Source organism: Lithobates pipiens, unplaced genomic scaffold (assembly GCF_037356315.1).
Source record: "Lithobates pipiens isolate NorthernLeopardFrog02 unplaced genomic scaffold, aLitPip1_a1.2 Scaffold_19, whole genome shotgun sequence".
NCBI lineage: Eukaryota > Metazoa > Chordata > Amphibia > Anura > Ranidae > Lithobates > Lithobates pipiens.
The window spans coordinates 25075626-25092607 of record NW_027507764.1 but is presented as its reverse complement, the minus strand read 5'-3'; the positions used below and the strand labels follow the sequence as shown (position 1 = coordinate 25092607).

General features: G+C 44.8%; 1 protein-coding gene across 1 annotated transcript in view; it reads left to right on the top strand.

Moving 5' to 3' along the window:
• LOC143998163 (vomeronasal type-2 receptor 26-like) overlaps positions 1–12684 on the top strand; it is a 75326-nt gene extending 62642 nt beyond the window's left edge. Inside the window, exons 3-4 of the mRNA XM_077493895.1 lie at positions 6152–6275; positions 11304–12684. Coding sequence (XP_077350021.1) covers positions 6152–6275; positions 11304–12196 — 1017 coding nt within the window. The 3' untranslated portion in view covers positions 12197–12684. The remainder of the gene's footprint in view (positions 1–6151; positions 6276–11303) is intronic.
• The last annotated feature ends 4298 nt before the right edge of the window (positions 12685–16982 follow it).

Genomic DNA, 16982 nt, shown 5'->3' with positions numbered 1-16982 from the left:
GGTGCCCTGGACTGTCAGTATCTCCTTGGGGAACCCAGTTTGTGAAAACTCTTGAAGCAACTCCTGGGAAATGGCCTTAGAGGAAGTTTTTTCTTAAAGGCACTGCTTCTATATACCTAGTTGCGTAGTCTAGGATAACTAAAATATATTGGTGCCCCTTGCTGACTTTACCAGTGGTCCTAAGAAATCCATACTTATCCGCTCAAATGGAACTTAAATAGTTGGCAAGGGTACCAGGGGGTTTCTGTAGTGGAACACTAGGGCAGTTAACTGGCAAGTGGGACAAGATGCACAATATCTTTTAACCTTGGCCTTCACCCCTGGCCAGTAAAACCGGATGGTTATCCTGGCCTCTGTTTTTTCCGTCCCTAGGTGTCCTCCCAGATTCAGGAGCATCTGCCTATATGACTGAAGAACCAGCAACTGCTCTGTGGTTCCCCTTGGCTTTCAGCCACTTGATAAACCAAGTCCCCCTTCAATGCAAAATGAGGAAACCTCTGATCTGCACCTTGTAATTGTGGGACCCCATCAATAACAGAAACCTGCTCTCGAGCATTCACCAAGGTAGAATCTTGTAACTGGGCGGTGCCAAACGCACCCCTGGATACATCTAGGCCTGGGTGCACTGGCCTTGAGGATGTTTCCCCTTCACCCTCCTCAACTGGGAACTGCAACAAGGAAAGTTCCTCATTATTGTCCCTCAGCAATACCTGTAATGGGGAGACTCCCCCCCTTTGCTGCCCCAACGGGGCATAGAATTTATATAGACTGTTTTCCTAACCATTTTCTATGGACATTTAGATTTAGTTCACATGCTGCCATCTAGTGACCTTTTGCGGTAATGCACTTGTTTCTTATGTTTATTTTCTCTTATGTTATGACACATTTCCTTTGTATGTATTGATCCACCCTTCTTCCTGTGATTGTACTTCCTGTGTCATGGATGCAGCTACAAGCCACATGTAGTAGGGCACATGTATTCTGCATTGTAAGCTACAAACAATATCGTCTTTTGACCTCATAAATACTCATAATACTACTAAATACTACAGCCTATTCACCTGTTTGTATCCGATCATCTGCTGTAACCTGATGTTCATAATAAAAGCATCTTGTGGATGGAATCAGTATTTGGTGAGTTCAAACTATCTGATGAGGATTGTCCTCAGTGATTATATCTTATACTGGCCGGGCATTGAGGTCTCACAAGGGATAGTCCTTTCACAACAATCAGTCAGAATACCCCCCCCCCCCCCAGAAGTCAACTTGGTTTTGAGACCTGACACAGGAACATTATCACCCAAATTAACATTATCTGCAATGTCACTATAAACGACAGGCATCTCCACATTAGGGGGGTGTTGTGGGGAGTTCAGGCCCAGACCCCTCAGACTCTGTCCCTTCCAAGCCCAGTCTCCCCAGTCCTCTTGGCAGTCCTGGCAGTCCACTCTGTGCTTGGTTCCATAGTTCAGGAAATGGTGGAAAGTCCCACCCCACTACGATGTCATGTATCAGACTTCTTACCACCCCAACCTCTTGTGTCCCTGAAGTACAGCCATAGGAAACAGTCACTGGAACCAGGGGGTACTCCCTGGTGTCCTCATGGATACACACTACCCGTAGAGACTTACTTACTGGGCCGAGTCTCCCGATCACCCTGCCATATACCAGTGTCACCATGCTACTGGAGTCCAGTAGAGCCTTGGCAGGAAGGTGGTTTACCCACACTTCACACTCAAACCATCCTGTAGCCAGGTCAAACATAGAACAAGGCTCTCCGACCAGCTCCGCAATCCATAGGCTCCTCCTCAAGTGGGCATTTTGCCAGGGTTTGCCCCCAGGACCAACATTGCCAACACTGTATGTCCCCCATCCTTGGGAAAGGGACCAACCTCCTTGTTTCTGTGGAAGATGATGCAGGACGCGGGTTCCAATGCCTGGCAGGGCTTCTCTCCTAGGTGCCGTGGCTGGCCCGGTTACCCTTGATGTGGGTTCCCGACGCTTGGCAGGTCCAAGCAGGTCCTCCACCACGGTATATCTTTCGACCAACTCTACCAGCTGGTCAGTAGTAACAGGGTCTTGATGACTTACCCAGCACTGTAGGTCATTGGTCATCTGGCAGGGACCACAGGTACCAGTCCATCACCACTTTTTCCACCATTTGCGGGCCTGCTAACTTTTCTGGTTGCAGACATTTTTTAACCAGCTGTACCAGTTCATGCATTTGGGACCTGGGTGGTTGGTCTGGTTTGTACCTCCAGCGGTGCACCCTCTGAGCCAGAATGGCTATGGTGACTCCCAGGCGGGCCAGGATCTCTGCCTTCAGATGCTTATAGTCGCTGATGTGCTCAGTTGGTAGGTCAAAGTAGGCCTTTTGCAGGTCACTGGTAAGGAAAGGGGAGATAACGCCAGTCCATTGGTCATGGGGCCACCCCTTTCTCTCTGCTAGCCTCTCAAAGGTAGTGAGAAAGGCCTCTACATCATTGCTGGGTGTCAGGTTTTGCAAGAAATGGCTGGCCCTCATGGATACTTGGTTGCCAGCAACAATGACCGCTGAGCTAGATGCAATTCTGCCTCCTGCAAGGCAGCCGCCTGTGCTTGAGTGGACTCCTGCCGGGTAGTAAACTGGGTGGCTAGCAACCATGTGCTTTCCTGTTGTGCAACTACAGTCTGTGCCAGGGCTTGCTGCTGCTGAGCCATTGCTTCCTCATGGCGATGGTTTGCCTCTGTTGAGGCTTGCTGCTGGGTAAAGGTGGCTTGCGCCAATGCCTTGATGACCTCCTCCACGCCTTTTCCTGCTGTTTGCAGTGTCTGAGCTGATTTCACCCAAGACATGCCATGGGTACACTGTCTCTTTAAATGTCAGTTTTCATTTTTACACGTCTTTGTGGCTACAAATGCACTCTGCCCGCATTCTCCACCAGTTGTAAAGTTTGGGGGGATTGTAGCTCCACAGGACTGAGTGCAAAGCCGGTAAAACTTTAAACAAAAAGGCTTTTATTTTCCACAGGGAAATCAAAATAAGGCTTGCAGCAGCACACAAGCACAAAAATACAAAATAAAGTTGGCTTATCTTCAGCATAACGTAAAACTAAAAAAGGCACATACAGTTTGTGGATGGGCCTTCACCCCAAGGTTTTAACAGTCCTTGTTAAATATTTTAGCAGCCTCCAGCAGACTCTCAGCTCTCCAAGACAGGTGTATTCACCAACTCCTCCTCCCACCAACACACTTTACTACTTCCTGTCCTTAGGGGCTGCTTCCTGTAGGCTCCCAGTATGTGCTGGAATCCCTGTAGTCAGGGGTGGAGGCTCTTTTCCTACCCGAATATCGCTTCAGAGCCTCTGAAATTCCGGGTCCCAAATAGCTCTCTATTAGCACAGAAAGAACTGCAAGTCAGTTCTCTCCTGATTAAGGCTATTCCTGGAACTCCTCACCCATCCTGGGTGACCCCCTCAATGCTCCCACGCTTCCCTTAAAGGGACCATAACCCAAATATCGGTGCTATATAGCACCCATCCAGGACCTAAACTTGGTGTCCTGTACAATAGGTATGGAAGAGGAAGCATGCATGGAGTCTGTGCTTTTTGCATGTCAGGACCCCATAACGTTACTGGGAGTGGGGCAGCGGTGATACGCTGGAAAGGTGCAGGGATCAAGGGCTCTACGTGTCCCTCCTAATCGCACAAGTAATCATGGTGATGTACAGCAACATCCAAAGAGTTTATTACAGATCAGTCAGCTGTTCCAGGAAAGGTATCCCCCATGTGTAAGGCAGGGACCCTATTTAAAGTGTCTAGCGTAGCGCAGAAGATCCCCCACTGGGGTAAGCCTCTCATGTGACCCTTGCTTTGTGTCCAATGAGGAGATTAATGGGCTGCCACGCCTGTACAAATTTGTTAACCTAGCCTTAAATGGAAAAGATTTCCCTATCCCTTAATATTAAATTGCTACCAGTTCCCAGATATATGGGTAGTGTGTTCAGAGAGACTCAGATATGGGGAGAATATTTTTGATTTAGTTTCATTTAACTGGTTCCCACCTGTCCACAGAACATTTACTGCAGGTGGGCCATACAAGCACGCCCCCTGCTGATCTGTACTGTCACTGGAAAATGATTTATGGCTGAGACCTGCTGATCGGCTGTAGCTAATCACAGTAGAGAACCCTTTGTTCACAAACACACAGGTCTCTTCACATAGATCAGCAATCTGGCTGTTTCTTTTCCCTGAATAGCAGGGAGAAAATACAGCCATTTCTGTTAGTGAAAGCAGCACAGATTACACAAATTACATTTGTAGGTTCTCAACTCCCCTAACTGACCCACTAATAGGCCAGATTTTAAGTATTACCTTGGGCAGATGCAGACTAGAATACTGCAATTACTGAACCGCAAATGATATCACCTGTGTTGCATTTGAGTTATCTTGCAAACCTGGCCTGTTAGTGGGTCCTGAGGACAGGAGTTGAGAACCACTGGCATAGGGACTAATTGAGAGGGTTCCTAAACCATTTACACTACTGTTGTTGCAAGCGAATTTGCTGTTTAAGCCAGCTCAAGTTAAGGACACTGTATTGTACATGCCTCAATCAATACGGGTTTCATAACCCATCTACTGCTACAGCCTGCCCTTCTAATACAATACTCCTAACTGCTTCTACAAATACTGCCTGCAGGTTATCTGACTGAATTAATCCTTCCATCCCCTGCTAGGCAGAACTCTGTATTTACTTTAACACAAGTTCAAACCATCTAAGGAAAGAATTAGCCGCTCAAGTTCAACTTCTCTATTTAAATGGACATACATCTTACAACGCTCCTTTCTCTTTTGTTACAAATCAATATTCTTAAAATGACCTTTCTCACCTATTTCACATATTAAAGAGAACTCTGCTAATTACTATAGAGCTCAGAGTGATTATTATGATTTCTTCACATCTTAAAAGGGATTTCATCCTTCACTTGGCGCCAATGTATGGGCCCCAACTAAGCCGGCAGAAGAACCCAATACATAGTTTAGTTGTGGGTGTAAACTCTGACAAACTTTCTTAAGCTTAAAATTAGTTCCTTCTGACTGAGGATTTACAAGTGAGATAGCCTTGTGTTTTGTCAGTCCTCTTTGCTCACTTGGGGAAAATCCCTTAATCTGAGAGCTGTCGTTTATACCTTCAGTCCTGAAGGGCGGGTGGGCATGTCCTAAATGGGTACTGTACTGTGTTGCATTGTTTCTTTGCTGTACTACCTTGTTTATTGATAGTTTTGGTTAACTGTGTTCTTTGCCTGCCATGCTATTCTTTGATCTTAGCACAACCTAATCCTTTATTTGTCAAGTGTGTGCGTATTTTTCTTTGTGTGACAGCCAGGAAACTACCTAGCCGAGTTACTTTGGTGGTGTCATCGGGGTAGTGAACCCAAATATTGTGACGGCTTATGCGGGATAGTGCTACACAAAAATAAGAAAAGAATTTCTGAAAACAGCAAAGCACTACCCCTGAAACCAAAACCTTCAAATTTTTTAAAGGGAGGGCTGGTACTGAAAAAGTGTAATCTTAAACAGAGGCCACATCAACTTATAATGGAAATCAATAAACAAATGGATCTGCAGAATTCACCTTGAACCCATGGGAGAGGAAACCCCAAACCTCATTCGTATTTGTAACACTTATTATGCCGCGTACACACGATCGCACATTCCAACAACAAAATCCATGTTTTTGTTCTGACAGATGTTGGCTCAAACTTGTCTTGCATAAACACAGTCACATAAAGTTGCTCGGGAATTCCGAACGTCAAGAAAGCGGTGACTTACAACGCATACAACGAGCAGAGAAAAATTAAGTTCAATAGCCAGTGCTGCTCTTCTGCTTGATTCGGAGCATGCACGGCACTTTCTGCGTCGGAATTGTGTACACACGATCGGAATTTACGGATTTTGTTGTGGTAAAATTTGAGAACCAGCTCTCAAATTTTTGTGTGACGGAAATTCTGATGGAAAATGTCCGATGGAGCCTACACACGGTCGGAATTTCCGACAACAAACTCCGATCGTACATTTTCTGTCGGAAAGTCTGACCATGTGTACGAGGCATTAGATTGTATAGCCTTGTATGTGGACATTGAAATAATAATAATAATAATATCTGCTTTCAGGTTCCAGTATCTCGGTGCTCAGTTCCCTGTCTACCTGGCAGCAGAAAAAACTTTGGATCTTCAATTCATAAATGCTGCTATGAGTGTGTCCCGTGTCCAGAAGGAGAGATCTCCAACATTTCCGGTAGAGTTTGTATTTGTTAGTAAATTATTGTTGGACTGGTCAGAAGTTACCGTTGTAGTATAGTGTGTGTATAGTGTGTGTCAGGAAAAAATATATCTGTAATGTGTGCACATTTCCCCATGTTTTCTCACTTTAAAGACCCTGCAAGTTCAGAAAGACACCTGTTGATCCTGCCAGAAATGTATTTAGCTCCTAAGTCCTGTTTATGGCTGACAGCACTCAGGAGTTTGTGGTCTGAAATCAAAAGAAACAATATTAGCCCTGCCCAGTTATATTTTGCTTTTGCTACTACTACTACTACTACTACTACTACAACTGCTGCTACTTCAATTACTATTACATAACTACTGAATTCCTCCTTTATACTCATTTTTTTCTGACATCGTCAATAGGTAATTTTGCACGGTATAATTAAAAGATAAGTTAACCTTTAGGCTGGGTTCACACTGCTGCGGGGGGAGATCCGGATGTGATTCGCACCGCAAATCACATCCGATCTCCGTAGCGATGCGAGTTCAGCCATACAGATAGTATGGCTGAATTCGCATCGCTCCCGCAGCAAACTCGCACGGGACCCTTTTTTTGGTCCGCAACAGAATCGGATCGCATGGGGGTTCACACCATGCGATCCGTTTCCTGTGCGAGTCGGCAGATCGCACTGCGATATGCGGACGGATCTGGGGGTGTCATTAACATATCATTGACACTCCCAGCCGTCCGCATAGGGCAGTGTGAACTGCCGGCGGGAGTAATGCGATGCGGGAAAACGCAGCGGATTCGCGGCGTTCCCGCATCGCAGCGGTGTGAACCCGGCCTCACAAAAAAAAAAATCCACATTTTCTGCATGTAAAATATATGCATTTATATATTTTTTTTGTAATGGACCTGTAAAGCATTGAACCCAAGATCAGTAGATCATGGATGGGTGTAATGCCACGGTCCTGCAGACTGTCTGTGTATCTGTCTGGCTGTACCTCCAATTGGGCCTAGGAAGTTAAACTGTGATAGGAAGCATTTAACTTTGATACAAGTTTTGTTTACTGCCGCACCACACTGCACCTCCCCACAGACACCCAAGGGCATCCGCTAGGGGGGCAAGGGGGGGGAAGTGCCCCCTCAGAATCAGGGATCAGATCCAGGGCCGATCCTGGTGCCACAGGCTGAGGCAGAGGGAGGGCAACGAAGTTCAAGTGCCAGAGTTCTCCCCTCCCTCCTTCTCATGTACGTCAGTCAGTGTCACACACACAGCAGCAGCAATCTACCACTGCGTGACTGAGTGTTCACAAAGTCCCGCCTCCTAGACCCGGCTCCTGTGATAGATGGAACACTGATCCAATCCCGGGACAGTGAATCAGTGTGACAAGTGTCATAGGAGCCGGGTCTAGGTGGGACTTTGCTACAGTGGCCGCAGGGATATTCAAATCTAAGCTCCGTGGCAGAGCGGGAGATCACCACTGTATTCAGGCTACATTTCATGGGCACTAACTCTGGTAAGGCTGCATTTGATGGGCACTCTGGTAATGCTGCATTTCATGGGCACTCTGGTAAGGCTGGCACTCTGGCAAGGCTGCAAAACGAACGCCCTACGGAAAAAAATTAGAATCCTTATGGGGCACATCTTTGAAATGCTAACAACATCGCCCTATATTAAATTGGCTATTGTACAATTATCTACAGATCACGTCCCGCGGCCATTTTCTTGGAGACCATATATCTGTCTCCTACATGCGTACGGCGGCCATATTATTGGCCGCGGGACGTGATCTGTTTTTTGGCCCCTGACCCTCCTCCCTTCGTTTTCCCCTTTGTCTGAGACGCTCCACTGTTTAGTCTACATGGGGAGTGTCCACATTTGAATATCAGGCGGAGCCGCTCCCGCCTAGTCCTCTTAATGCCGCTTCCGATTATCATTCTCACATCCCAGTTGAGGTCACGGGAAGTGACGTAACGCGTAGGATACGGAGACCGGAAGTGACGCCTACTCCCGAGCGGTCCGCTCGTAGTCTGCTGTTATTGTGTGACTCACCTTGCTGTTTGTGAGTAGTTTTAATTGTTGAATAAAGTCGCTAATTTTAAAATTTACTACACTATGGTCACCTTCATATCTATTTCTTGTGCAACACTTGAATCCACCTATGTAGCAGTTATATGGATGGTGACAACAATAGGAGTATCTGAAGTCCCCCTCCTGTTTTCCTGTATGTTTCTGAAAAGGCTATAGATACGCTGTATACCTTACAGCGGTGAGGTAATTACCTGGTGTGCCTAGCAAACATGTGGAATCACTGAAGTGGGGAAAGAATAGTTTTCTGCACATTACAAGCACTAAGTCACTTTACTTCTGCATTTGATACTTCCACTACAATATTCACCTAATTGGATTATTGTGTGTTTTTCTGTTTTGTTCATCATATGTACTTAGCACTTTATGTGTTTGATCACTTTTACATTTCATCACGTATGATATTTTGTTAATTGTTTATGCATATATACATTGGTTATGCGGTTTTATATATACACTTGAGTAATTTTATATATACACTCGAGCACCCTAGTGGGGGCTAGTCCTCTTGATATTGGACTAAGTCACGTTTAACCACTTTCAGACCAGACCAATTTGCTGGTCAAAGACCAGACCACTTTTTGCGATTCGGCACTGCGTCGCTTTAACTGACAATTGCGCGGTCGGGCGACGTGGCTCCCAAACAAAATTGACGTCCTTTTTTTTCCCACAAATAGAGCTTTCTTTTGGTGGTATTTGATCACCCCTGCGGTTTTTATTTTTTGCGCTATAAACAAAAATAGAGCGACAATTTAGAAAAAAACGCATTATTTTTTACTTTTTGTTATAATAAATATCCCCCAAAAATATATAAAAAAACATTTTTTTCCCTCAATTTAGGCCGATACGTATTCTTCTACATATTTTTGGTAAAAAAAAATCGCAATAAGCGATTATTGATTGGTTTGCGCAAAAGTTTTAGCGTTTACAAAATAGGGATAGTTTTATAGCATTTTTATTAATAATTTTTTATTATTCTTTTTTTAATAGTAATGGCGGCGATCAGCGATTTTTATTGTGACTGCGACATTGTCGGGGACTCATCGGACATTTTTGACACATTTTTGGGACCATTGTCATTTATACAGTAATCACTGCTATATAACTGCAGTGATTCCTGTGCAAATGACACTGGCAGTGAAAGGGTTAACCAGTGGGTGGCAGTGTAGGGGTTAAGTGTTCCTAGGGGTGTGTTACTAACTGTGGGGGGTTTGGGCTTTCATTTAGTGTACACTGATCTCTGCTCCAATCACATGGAGCAGAGATCAGCGTCACTAGTTGCTAGGCAGAATGGAAAAATGTTGTTTACACAGAATTTCCTCCATTCGGCCGCTCCGTGAGATGATCGCGGGGATGCCCGCGGCGATCGAGTCCGCGGGTCCCGCGACCGGACTCACGGGGGTCCCGACCAGCGCGGGAGCGCGCCGCCGGCGGCGCGCTCCCGATGGCAGGGCGGCATCGAATATTGGACGTACCTGTACGCCAATATGCCTGCCCATGCCATTCTGTTGACGTATATCGTCGTGCGCTGGTCGGGAAGTGGTTAATATATGTTGTTTGGACATTTCACTAATAAGCTGATATTTTTACCTTGGCTTTTAGATACACATATATGAAGATTTTATATATATATATATATGTTATCTTGGCTAGTCCCGAATATATCTATTACGTGCTATAAGGGTACATTTATCAAATTTGTGGGACAAAGGTTTTTTTTATCACAGTTTTTTTACTATATTTTTTTCACTTTGGTAGTGCAGCACTATCCTTTTATTATCTATTTAATTCACATGAGACTGTGTCTCATGCAAGTGCTTGCTGCATCCAGTAATTAGACTAACCACCTTTTACAGCACAGGAGCCCTAACAAACTTTTACTCTGGTAACGCTGCCTTTCATGGGCACTCTGTTCAAGCTGCATTTCATGGGCACTGATCAGGCTGCAATTTATGGGCTCTAGTCAGGCTGCCTTTCATGGGCACTATGGTCAGGCTGCATTTCATGGACACTCTGGTCAGGCTGCATTTCATGGGCACTCTGGTCAGGCTGCATTTCATGGGCACTCTGGTCAGGCTGCATTTCATGCAGTCACCTGGAAGTCATATGTCGTCCACCTGGAATGACAAAGATCCCGCCCGGCCCTCATTTGACAATAGACTGGGCAGGAAGTGGTTAATCTCCTCTTCTCAATAGAGAATAAATTTGGTTCAGCTAATCTTTCCTCATAGCTGAGCTCCTCCATGACTCAGTTTGGTTGCCCTTGTATTTTAACTAGTTTTAAAAACAACATCTTGACTTTGCATGTTGTTATTAACTCTATGATCCACCAGAACATCCAGATCCTTCTCCACCATTGATTCCTCCAGCTGTTTTCCTGCTAATATTGTATCTATGATGCATGCATATTTCAATCCCTCCATTGGCTTCTGATCACCCAGCAAATAAAATGCATGTCAACAAAAAAAATGCCAACAACATATAAAGTCATCCACAACTCTGCCCTGAGCTACATCACCAATATTGTCTTACCAAAATTGTCATCTCCTCTGCTCCCAAGACCTCCTGCTCCCATGCTTGTCTCCAGGACTTCTCCAGAGCCCCTCCCATACTCTGGAACTCTCTATCTCCATCTGTCTCACTATATCCTACTCTAGCCACCTTTGGGTGATCCCTGAAAACTCACCTCTTCAGGGAAGTCGATCCCACCTCCACCTAACAACTGAACTTTTAATTCTTCCATCAGTTCCTCCCTCACAGTTATTACATTTTGTTCCACTTTTCCCAAATTATTAGATTTTAAGCTCTAATGAGTAGGTCCCTCATAACGCTCTTGTATTTTATGGTATTGAAACTACTATCTCCTTTTATATTTAAAAGCGCTGCACTAGACACAACACAAAAAATGTATTTCCTCAGAAGCTCTGATCCAGATGCTTATTGTGTTTGTATTCTTCTTCCTGCAGACAGTGAAAACTGCATGAAATGTCCTGATGATGAATGGTCAAATGAGAAGAAGGATCAGTGTGTTCCAAAATTGGTGGAATTTCTCTCCTACACGGATGATACAATTGTTGCAGCATTTTCAGCTGTCTCCATCCTCTGTTGTCTCCTGACTGGTTCAATATTGAGGTTATTTATACATTACCAGGACACCCCAATTGTTAAAGCCAATAACCGGAACCTGAGCTATCTTCTCCTGGTCTCCATCATGTTGAGCTTCCTCTGTGTCTTCTTGTTCCTTGGCCGTCCGGTAGATGTGACCTGCATGCTCCGTGTCTCCTCATTTGGTGTCATCTTCTCAGTTGCTGTCTCTTCTCTACTTGCCAAAAGTATCATGGTGTGTATTGCTTTTAAAGCCACCAAACCTGGGAGTCCCTGGAGGAAATGGATGGGAGGCAAACTGCCCAATTTTATCATATGTGTCTTCTCAATGGTTCAAGTCATAATCTGTGTCATTTGGTTGTCTATTTCTCCCCCCTTTCAGGATCAGGACACTCACTCTTATCAGGGAAAGATCATCATTCAGTGTAATGAGGGTTCAGTTATCGGCTTCTACTCTGTCCTGGCATATATGGGGCTTCTAGCAGCTGTGAGCTTCATTATAGCTTTTTTAGCCAGGACATTACCAGACAGTTTTAATGAGGCCAAGTACATCACCTTCAGCATGCTGGTGTTCTGCAGTGTCTGGATTGCGATGATCCCGGCCTATCTGAGCACCAGAGGGAAATACATGGTGGCTGTGGAGGTGTTTGCTATAATGGCATCAAGTTCTGGACTTCTTGGATGTATATTTTTCTACAAATGTTACATAATTCTGTTCAGACCTGACCTAAATACAAAAATAGTTATCCACTAATATTTATGGAGGAACATTGGGTTAACAGTAGTTATATCTTTATCTCTATTATTGTTAATTTTAGTATTTTAGTTTGTTTATTCAGAATGAACAACTAAAAGTTACAATTAAACTTTTAGTAATTACCAGTCCGGGAGATGGTGAGTCTAATTTTTGCTCTCTTGAAGCACTAAGGACCCTGCCAGTATTGACACTTTGGATTTGTTGGAAACCTTGTCCCCTGCTGGGTGTAGTGGTTCCTTCCACCGGCTGTTACATCACTATAGAACAAAGTAGTCTCTTAGTGAGGAGGAACCACAGCGTCCAGAGGGGAAGAAAACCATCACAAAGTGTCAGATACCAGCACCACCCATCGCTCTTCAAGATGGTAAAAATGTCATTAACCTTCCAGAAAGGTAAATATTAAACATGTTCTTTTATAAGCTGTTCGTAAAGTCATTTTTGTTTAGGGGCAGTGTCACTTGAATGTATTAATATAGCTGGATACATCTGCATACAATAATAAATATCATTTATTTTGCTTGGTATATTTCATAATAATTTGTAATATTAGTTGAAGTTGATGAGATCATGTTCTCAGTAAGACCCCATTCACACCTGAGCGTTTTGTAGCATGACGCCTGAAGCTCAAACAAGTCCCTTTTTTGTCACGCGAATCGGGCTGATTTGGGCGTTTTTCTTCTTTTAACATTGGTGACCTTTTGCCCTGCACAAATTCGCGACAAATCGCGGTAAAAAACGCCGCAAATCGCGGTAAAAAACCCTGCAAAAACGCTTGAAAACGCTACACTCAGGTGTGAATGCAGCCTCAGTTCACATTTTATTTTTTCTTTCCAATAGTTTGTATTGACTTTATAAAACAGTAGAGGGGTACAGAAGGATGAAGCCATACAAATTACAGCAGCATGAATGACAAGAGCAGAATTATGAAGAAGAACAATCATTCAATCAGCAGGTGAGGTCAGATAGAATTAGTAGACTGAAAATAAGCTCACAGCCAGTAGTGTTGTTGTAGAACCGATGTCTTCATCCTGGGGATCTAGGAGGAAAGAAGGGGGAAGGGGTAGAGGGAGGGAGGATTAAGGATTGTGGTTAAGGCTGGGTAGAAGGGGGTATATGGAGGGAGGATTAAGGATCAGGATTAAGGCTGGGTAGAAGGGGGTATAGGGAGGCAGGATTTAGGATTGGGGTCAAGGCTGGGTAGAAGGGGGTATAGGGAGGCAGGATTAAGGATTGGGGTCAAGGCTGGGTAGAAGGGGGTATATGGAGGGAGGATTAAGGATCAGGGTTAAGGCTGGGTAAAAGTAGGTATAGGGAAGGAGGATTAAGGATTGGGGTTAAGGCTGGGTAGAAGGGGGTATATGGAGGAAGGATTAGGGATTGGGGTTAAGGCTGGGTAGAAGGGGGTATAGGGAGGGAGGATTAAGGATTGGGGTCAAGGCTGGGTACAAGGGGGTATATGAAGGGAGGGTTAAGGATTGGGGTTAAGGCTGGGTAGAAGGGGGTATATGAAGGGAGGGTTAAGGATTGGGGTTAAGGCTGGGTAGAAGGGGGTATATGAAGGGAGGGTTAAGGATTGGGGTTAAGGCTGGGTAGAAGGGGGTATAGGGAGGGAGGGTTAAGGATTGGGGTTAAGGCTGGGTAGAAGGGGGTATATGAAGGGAGGGTTAAGGATTGGGGTTAAGGCTGGGTAGAAGGGGGTATAGGGAGGGAGGGTTAAGGATTGGGGTTAAGGCTGGGTAGAAGGGGGTAGAGGGAGGGAGGAATAAGGATTGGGGTTAAGGCTGGGTAGAAGGAGGGTACGACGGGTCGGATGGTAATCAAACAAGGGAGTGAACTAATGAAACAAGGAAAAAGATCCAGTCAGCAACAGAAGGCAATGTAAGTACATGTCATCAATCTTATACAGTACAGTTTGGGTTATTTAACCATATGGACCAAGATAGAGCATATTTTTTGTACTAGTAATTTTGTTGATGCTAGTATTTTATTTTCTATTTCACACTGGTAGTTTAAGTTTCTAAGCCCCTGTACACACAGTCGGAGATTTTGACAACCAAATCCGTCGGATTTTGTCCGTCGGATTTTGCCCGTTGGATCTTGTCCGAAACTGTTGCATACACACGGTCGGACTAAGTTGTCGAAAAATCCGATCATTCAGAACGTGATGACGTAATTTCGTTACGATGGGACTACGTTCAGGCTAGTAGCCAATAGCTTTGATTTAGGAATTTGATCTGAGCATGTGTGGCACTTGGTCCGATCAAAATTCTCTACACATGATCGGAGTATGTCCGATCGAACCAGTTGGTCGGAAAATATTTCCAACAAGTTGGAAAATTGGGTCCGACGGATATTCCGACGGAATCAGTCCGATGCATACCACACACAGTCGGATTATCTGACAACATGGTCCGATAGGACACATTCCGACGGATTCTCCGACCGTGTGTACAAGGGCTTAGAGTGTCAACTATACTGGGTTGTGAAAGGGAATTCTAAACAATCCACCTATTTTGATTTCCAATTTTGCCTAGTATTGGTTTGGAAAAAGTGGTATTTTGGTTTAATAGACTGTAAAAGAGCGATTTTCCTTTTTTTTGTGGTGCTTATGATCATAGAACAATTAAAGTGTAAACCCTTTTGTGTGACATTTACCTATAGGTAAGCCTAGAATAAGGCTTACCTATAGGTAGTGAAAATACCTCCTAAATGTGCACTGTTTAGGAGATATTTCACTTGTAATGCGCCGATCTCACCATCGGCGCATGCACTGTGAAGAAACGGACCACCATGCATTTCTTCCCCCAGCGTGTGCCATGACTGGTGTCTCCCGTAGCCCTGGAAGGAAGAGGGGTGAAGATGGACGTGGCCGGAATAGGGGATAAGCGTGGGTTTTGTTTGCAGGTAAGTGTCATATAATGGGCTAGTATGCGATACATACATTATGCTTTTAATTTGCAGGCCTTACGGGGAGCAAAAGAGGAAGTAAAACCCATCTTTCGGAAATAGACATATGAGTGCTGCCAGCATTGCTGCAGAGGTTGTAGGGGTGGGGAGTCAGCCTGTCAGTGCTCAGACCATACGCCACACACTGCATCAAATTAGTCTGCATGGCTGTCATCCCAGAAGGAAGCCCCTTCTAAAGATGATGCACATGAAAGCCCACAAACCCTTTGCTGAAGACAAGCAGACTAAGAACATGGATTACTGGAACCATATCCTGTGGTCTGATGAGAACAAGATAAACTTATTTGGTTCAGATGGTGTCAAGCGTGTGTGGCGGCAACCAGGTAAGGAGTACAGACAAGTGTGTCTTGCCTACAGTCAAGCAAGGTAGTGGGAGTGTCATGGTCTGGGGCTGCATGAGTGCTTCCGGCACTGGGGAGCTACGGTTCATTGAGAGAACCATGAATGCCAACATATACTGTGATATACTGAAGCTGAGCATGATCCCCTCCCTTCGGAGACTGGGCCGGAGGGCAGTATTCCAACATAATAACAACCCCAAACACACCTCCAAGAGGACCACTGCCTTGCTAAAGAAGCTGAGGGTAAGGGTGATGGACTGGCCAAGCATGTCTCCAGACCTAAACCCTATTCAGCATCTGTGGGACATCCTCAAACAGAAGGTGGGGCAGCTCAAGGTCTCCCACATCCACCAGCTCCGTGATATCGTCATGGAGGAGGGGAAGAGGACTCCAGTGGCAACCTGTGAAGCTCTGGTGACCTCCATGCCCAAGAGGGTGAAGGCAGTGCTGGAAAATAATGGTGGCCACACAAAATATTGACACTTTGGGCCCAATTTGGACATTTTCACTTAGGGGTGTACTCACTTTTCTTGCCAGTGGTTTAGACATTAATGGCTGTGTGTTGAGTTATTTTGAGGGGACAGCAAATTTACACTGTTATACAAGCTGTACACTCACTACTTTACATTGTAGACAAGTGTCATTTCTTCAGTGTTGTCACATGAAAATGTATAATAAAATATTTACAAAAATGTGAGGGGTGTACTCAATTTTGTTAGATACTGTATATATTTTTATTTATTTATTTATTTATATTTTGACATGTATTTCCTGGTGGTGCCCAGCTTCCCATGACCTTTTTTGACAATAACTTATTTATTAGTGTTGAAAATAGTAAGAATTTAGTATCATCATTCACCTCCCATAGACTTCACTAAGGTTAGCGTCTACAAGCCTCCCACAAACCGAACCTGGGCAGATTCACTCCTCCCTAAAATGTATATATATATATATATGTAGCGGCGGGCTCCTGAAGAGCTGGCGCTATAGGTTTTTCAAAGTTAAACTTTACCCAAACTACAATTTGGTTTGGGTCTATTTGCCTAAATTGGACTTCTATGTAAGTCTGACTGGGCTGTGAGATGTTCAGCCTAGCCACAGGGGGCACTGTCTCTTGTTGCGGGCGTGGAACTATGGTCTGGTCAGGCGCTTAAGTTACTCTCTTTCGGAGCCAGGTCAGTGGGAGTGCCCCTCTCGCTGTACCCTCTGGGAGAGGGTATTTAAGATACAGACGTCACGTGGTTCGGGGTTTCCGGTCCAGTATAATGTGCTGACTACTTGGTCCTGGTCCTCCTGACAAGCCCCCGGGAAGGCTATGGCCTGGGGTGCGGATCGACCTGACTTTGATGTCTCGGGGCTGGCTAGCCCAAGGAAAGTAAGAAAACTAAAGGAGGATTCTGAGGTGGTTGGGTGCCGTCTCCGGTTTAGGAAAGACCCATTGTACTTCAAGCATTTCAGGGGAGGACTCTTTAGAA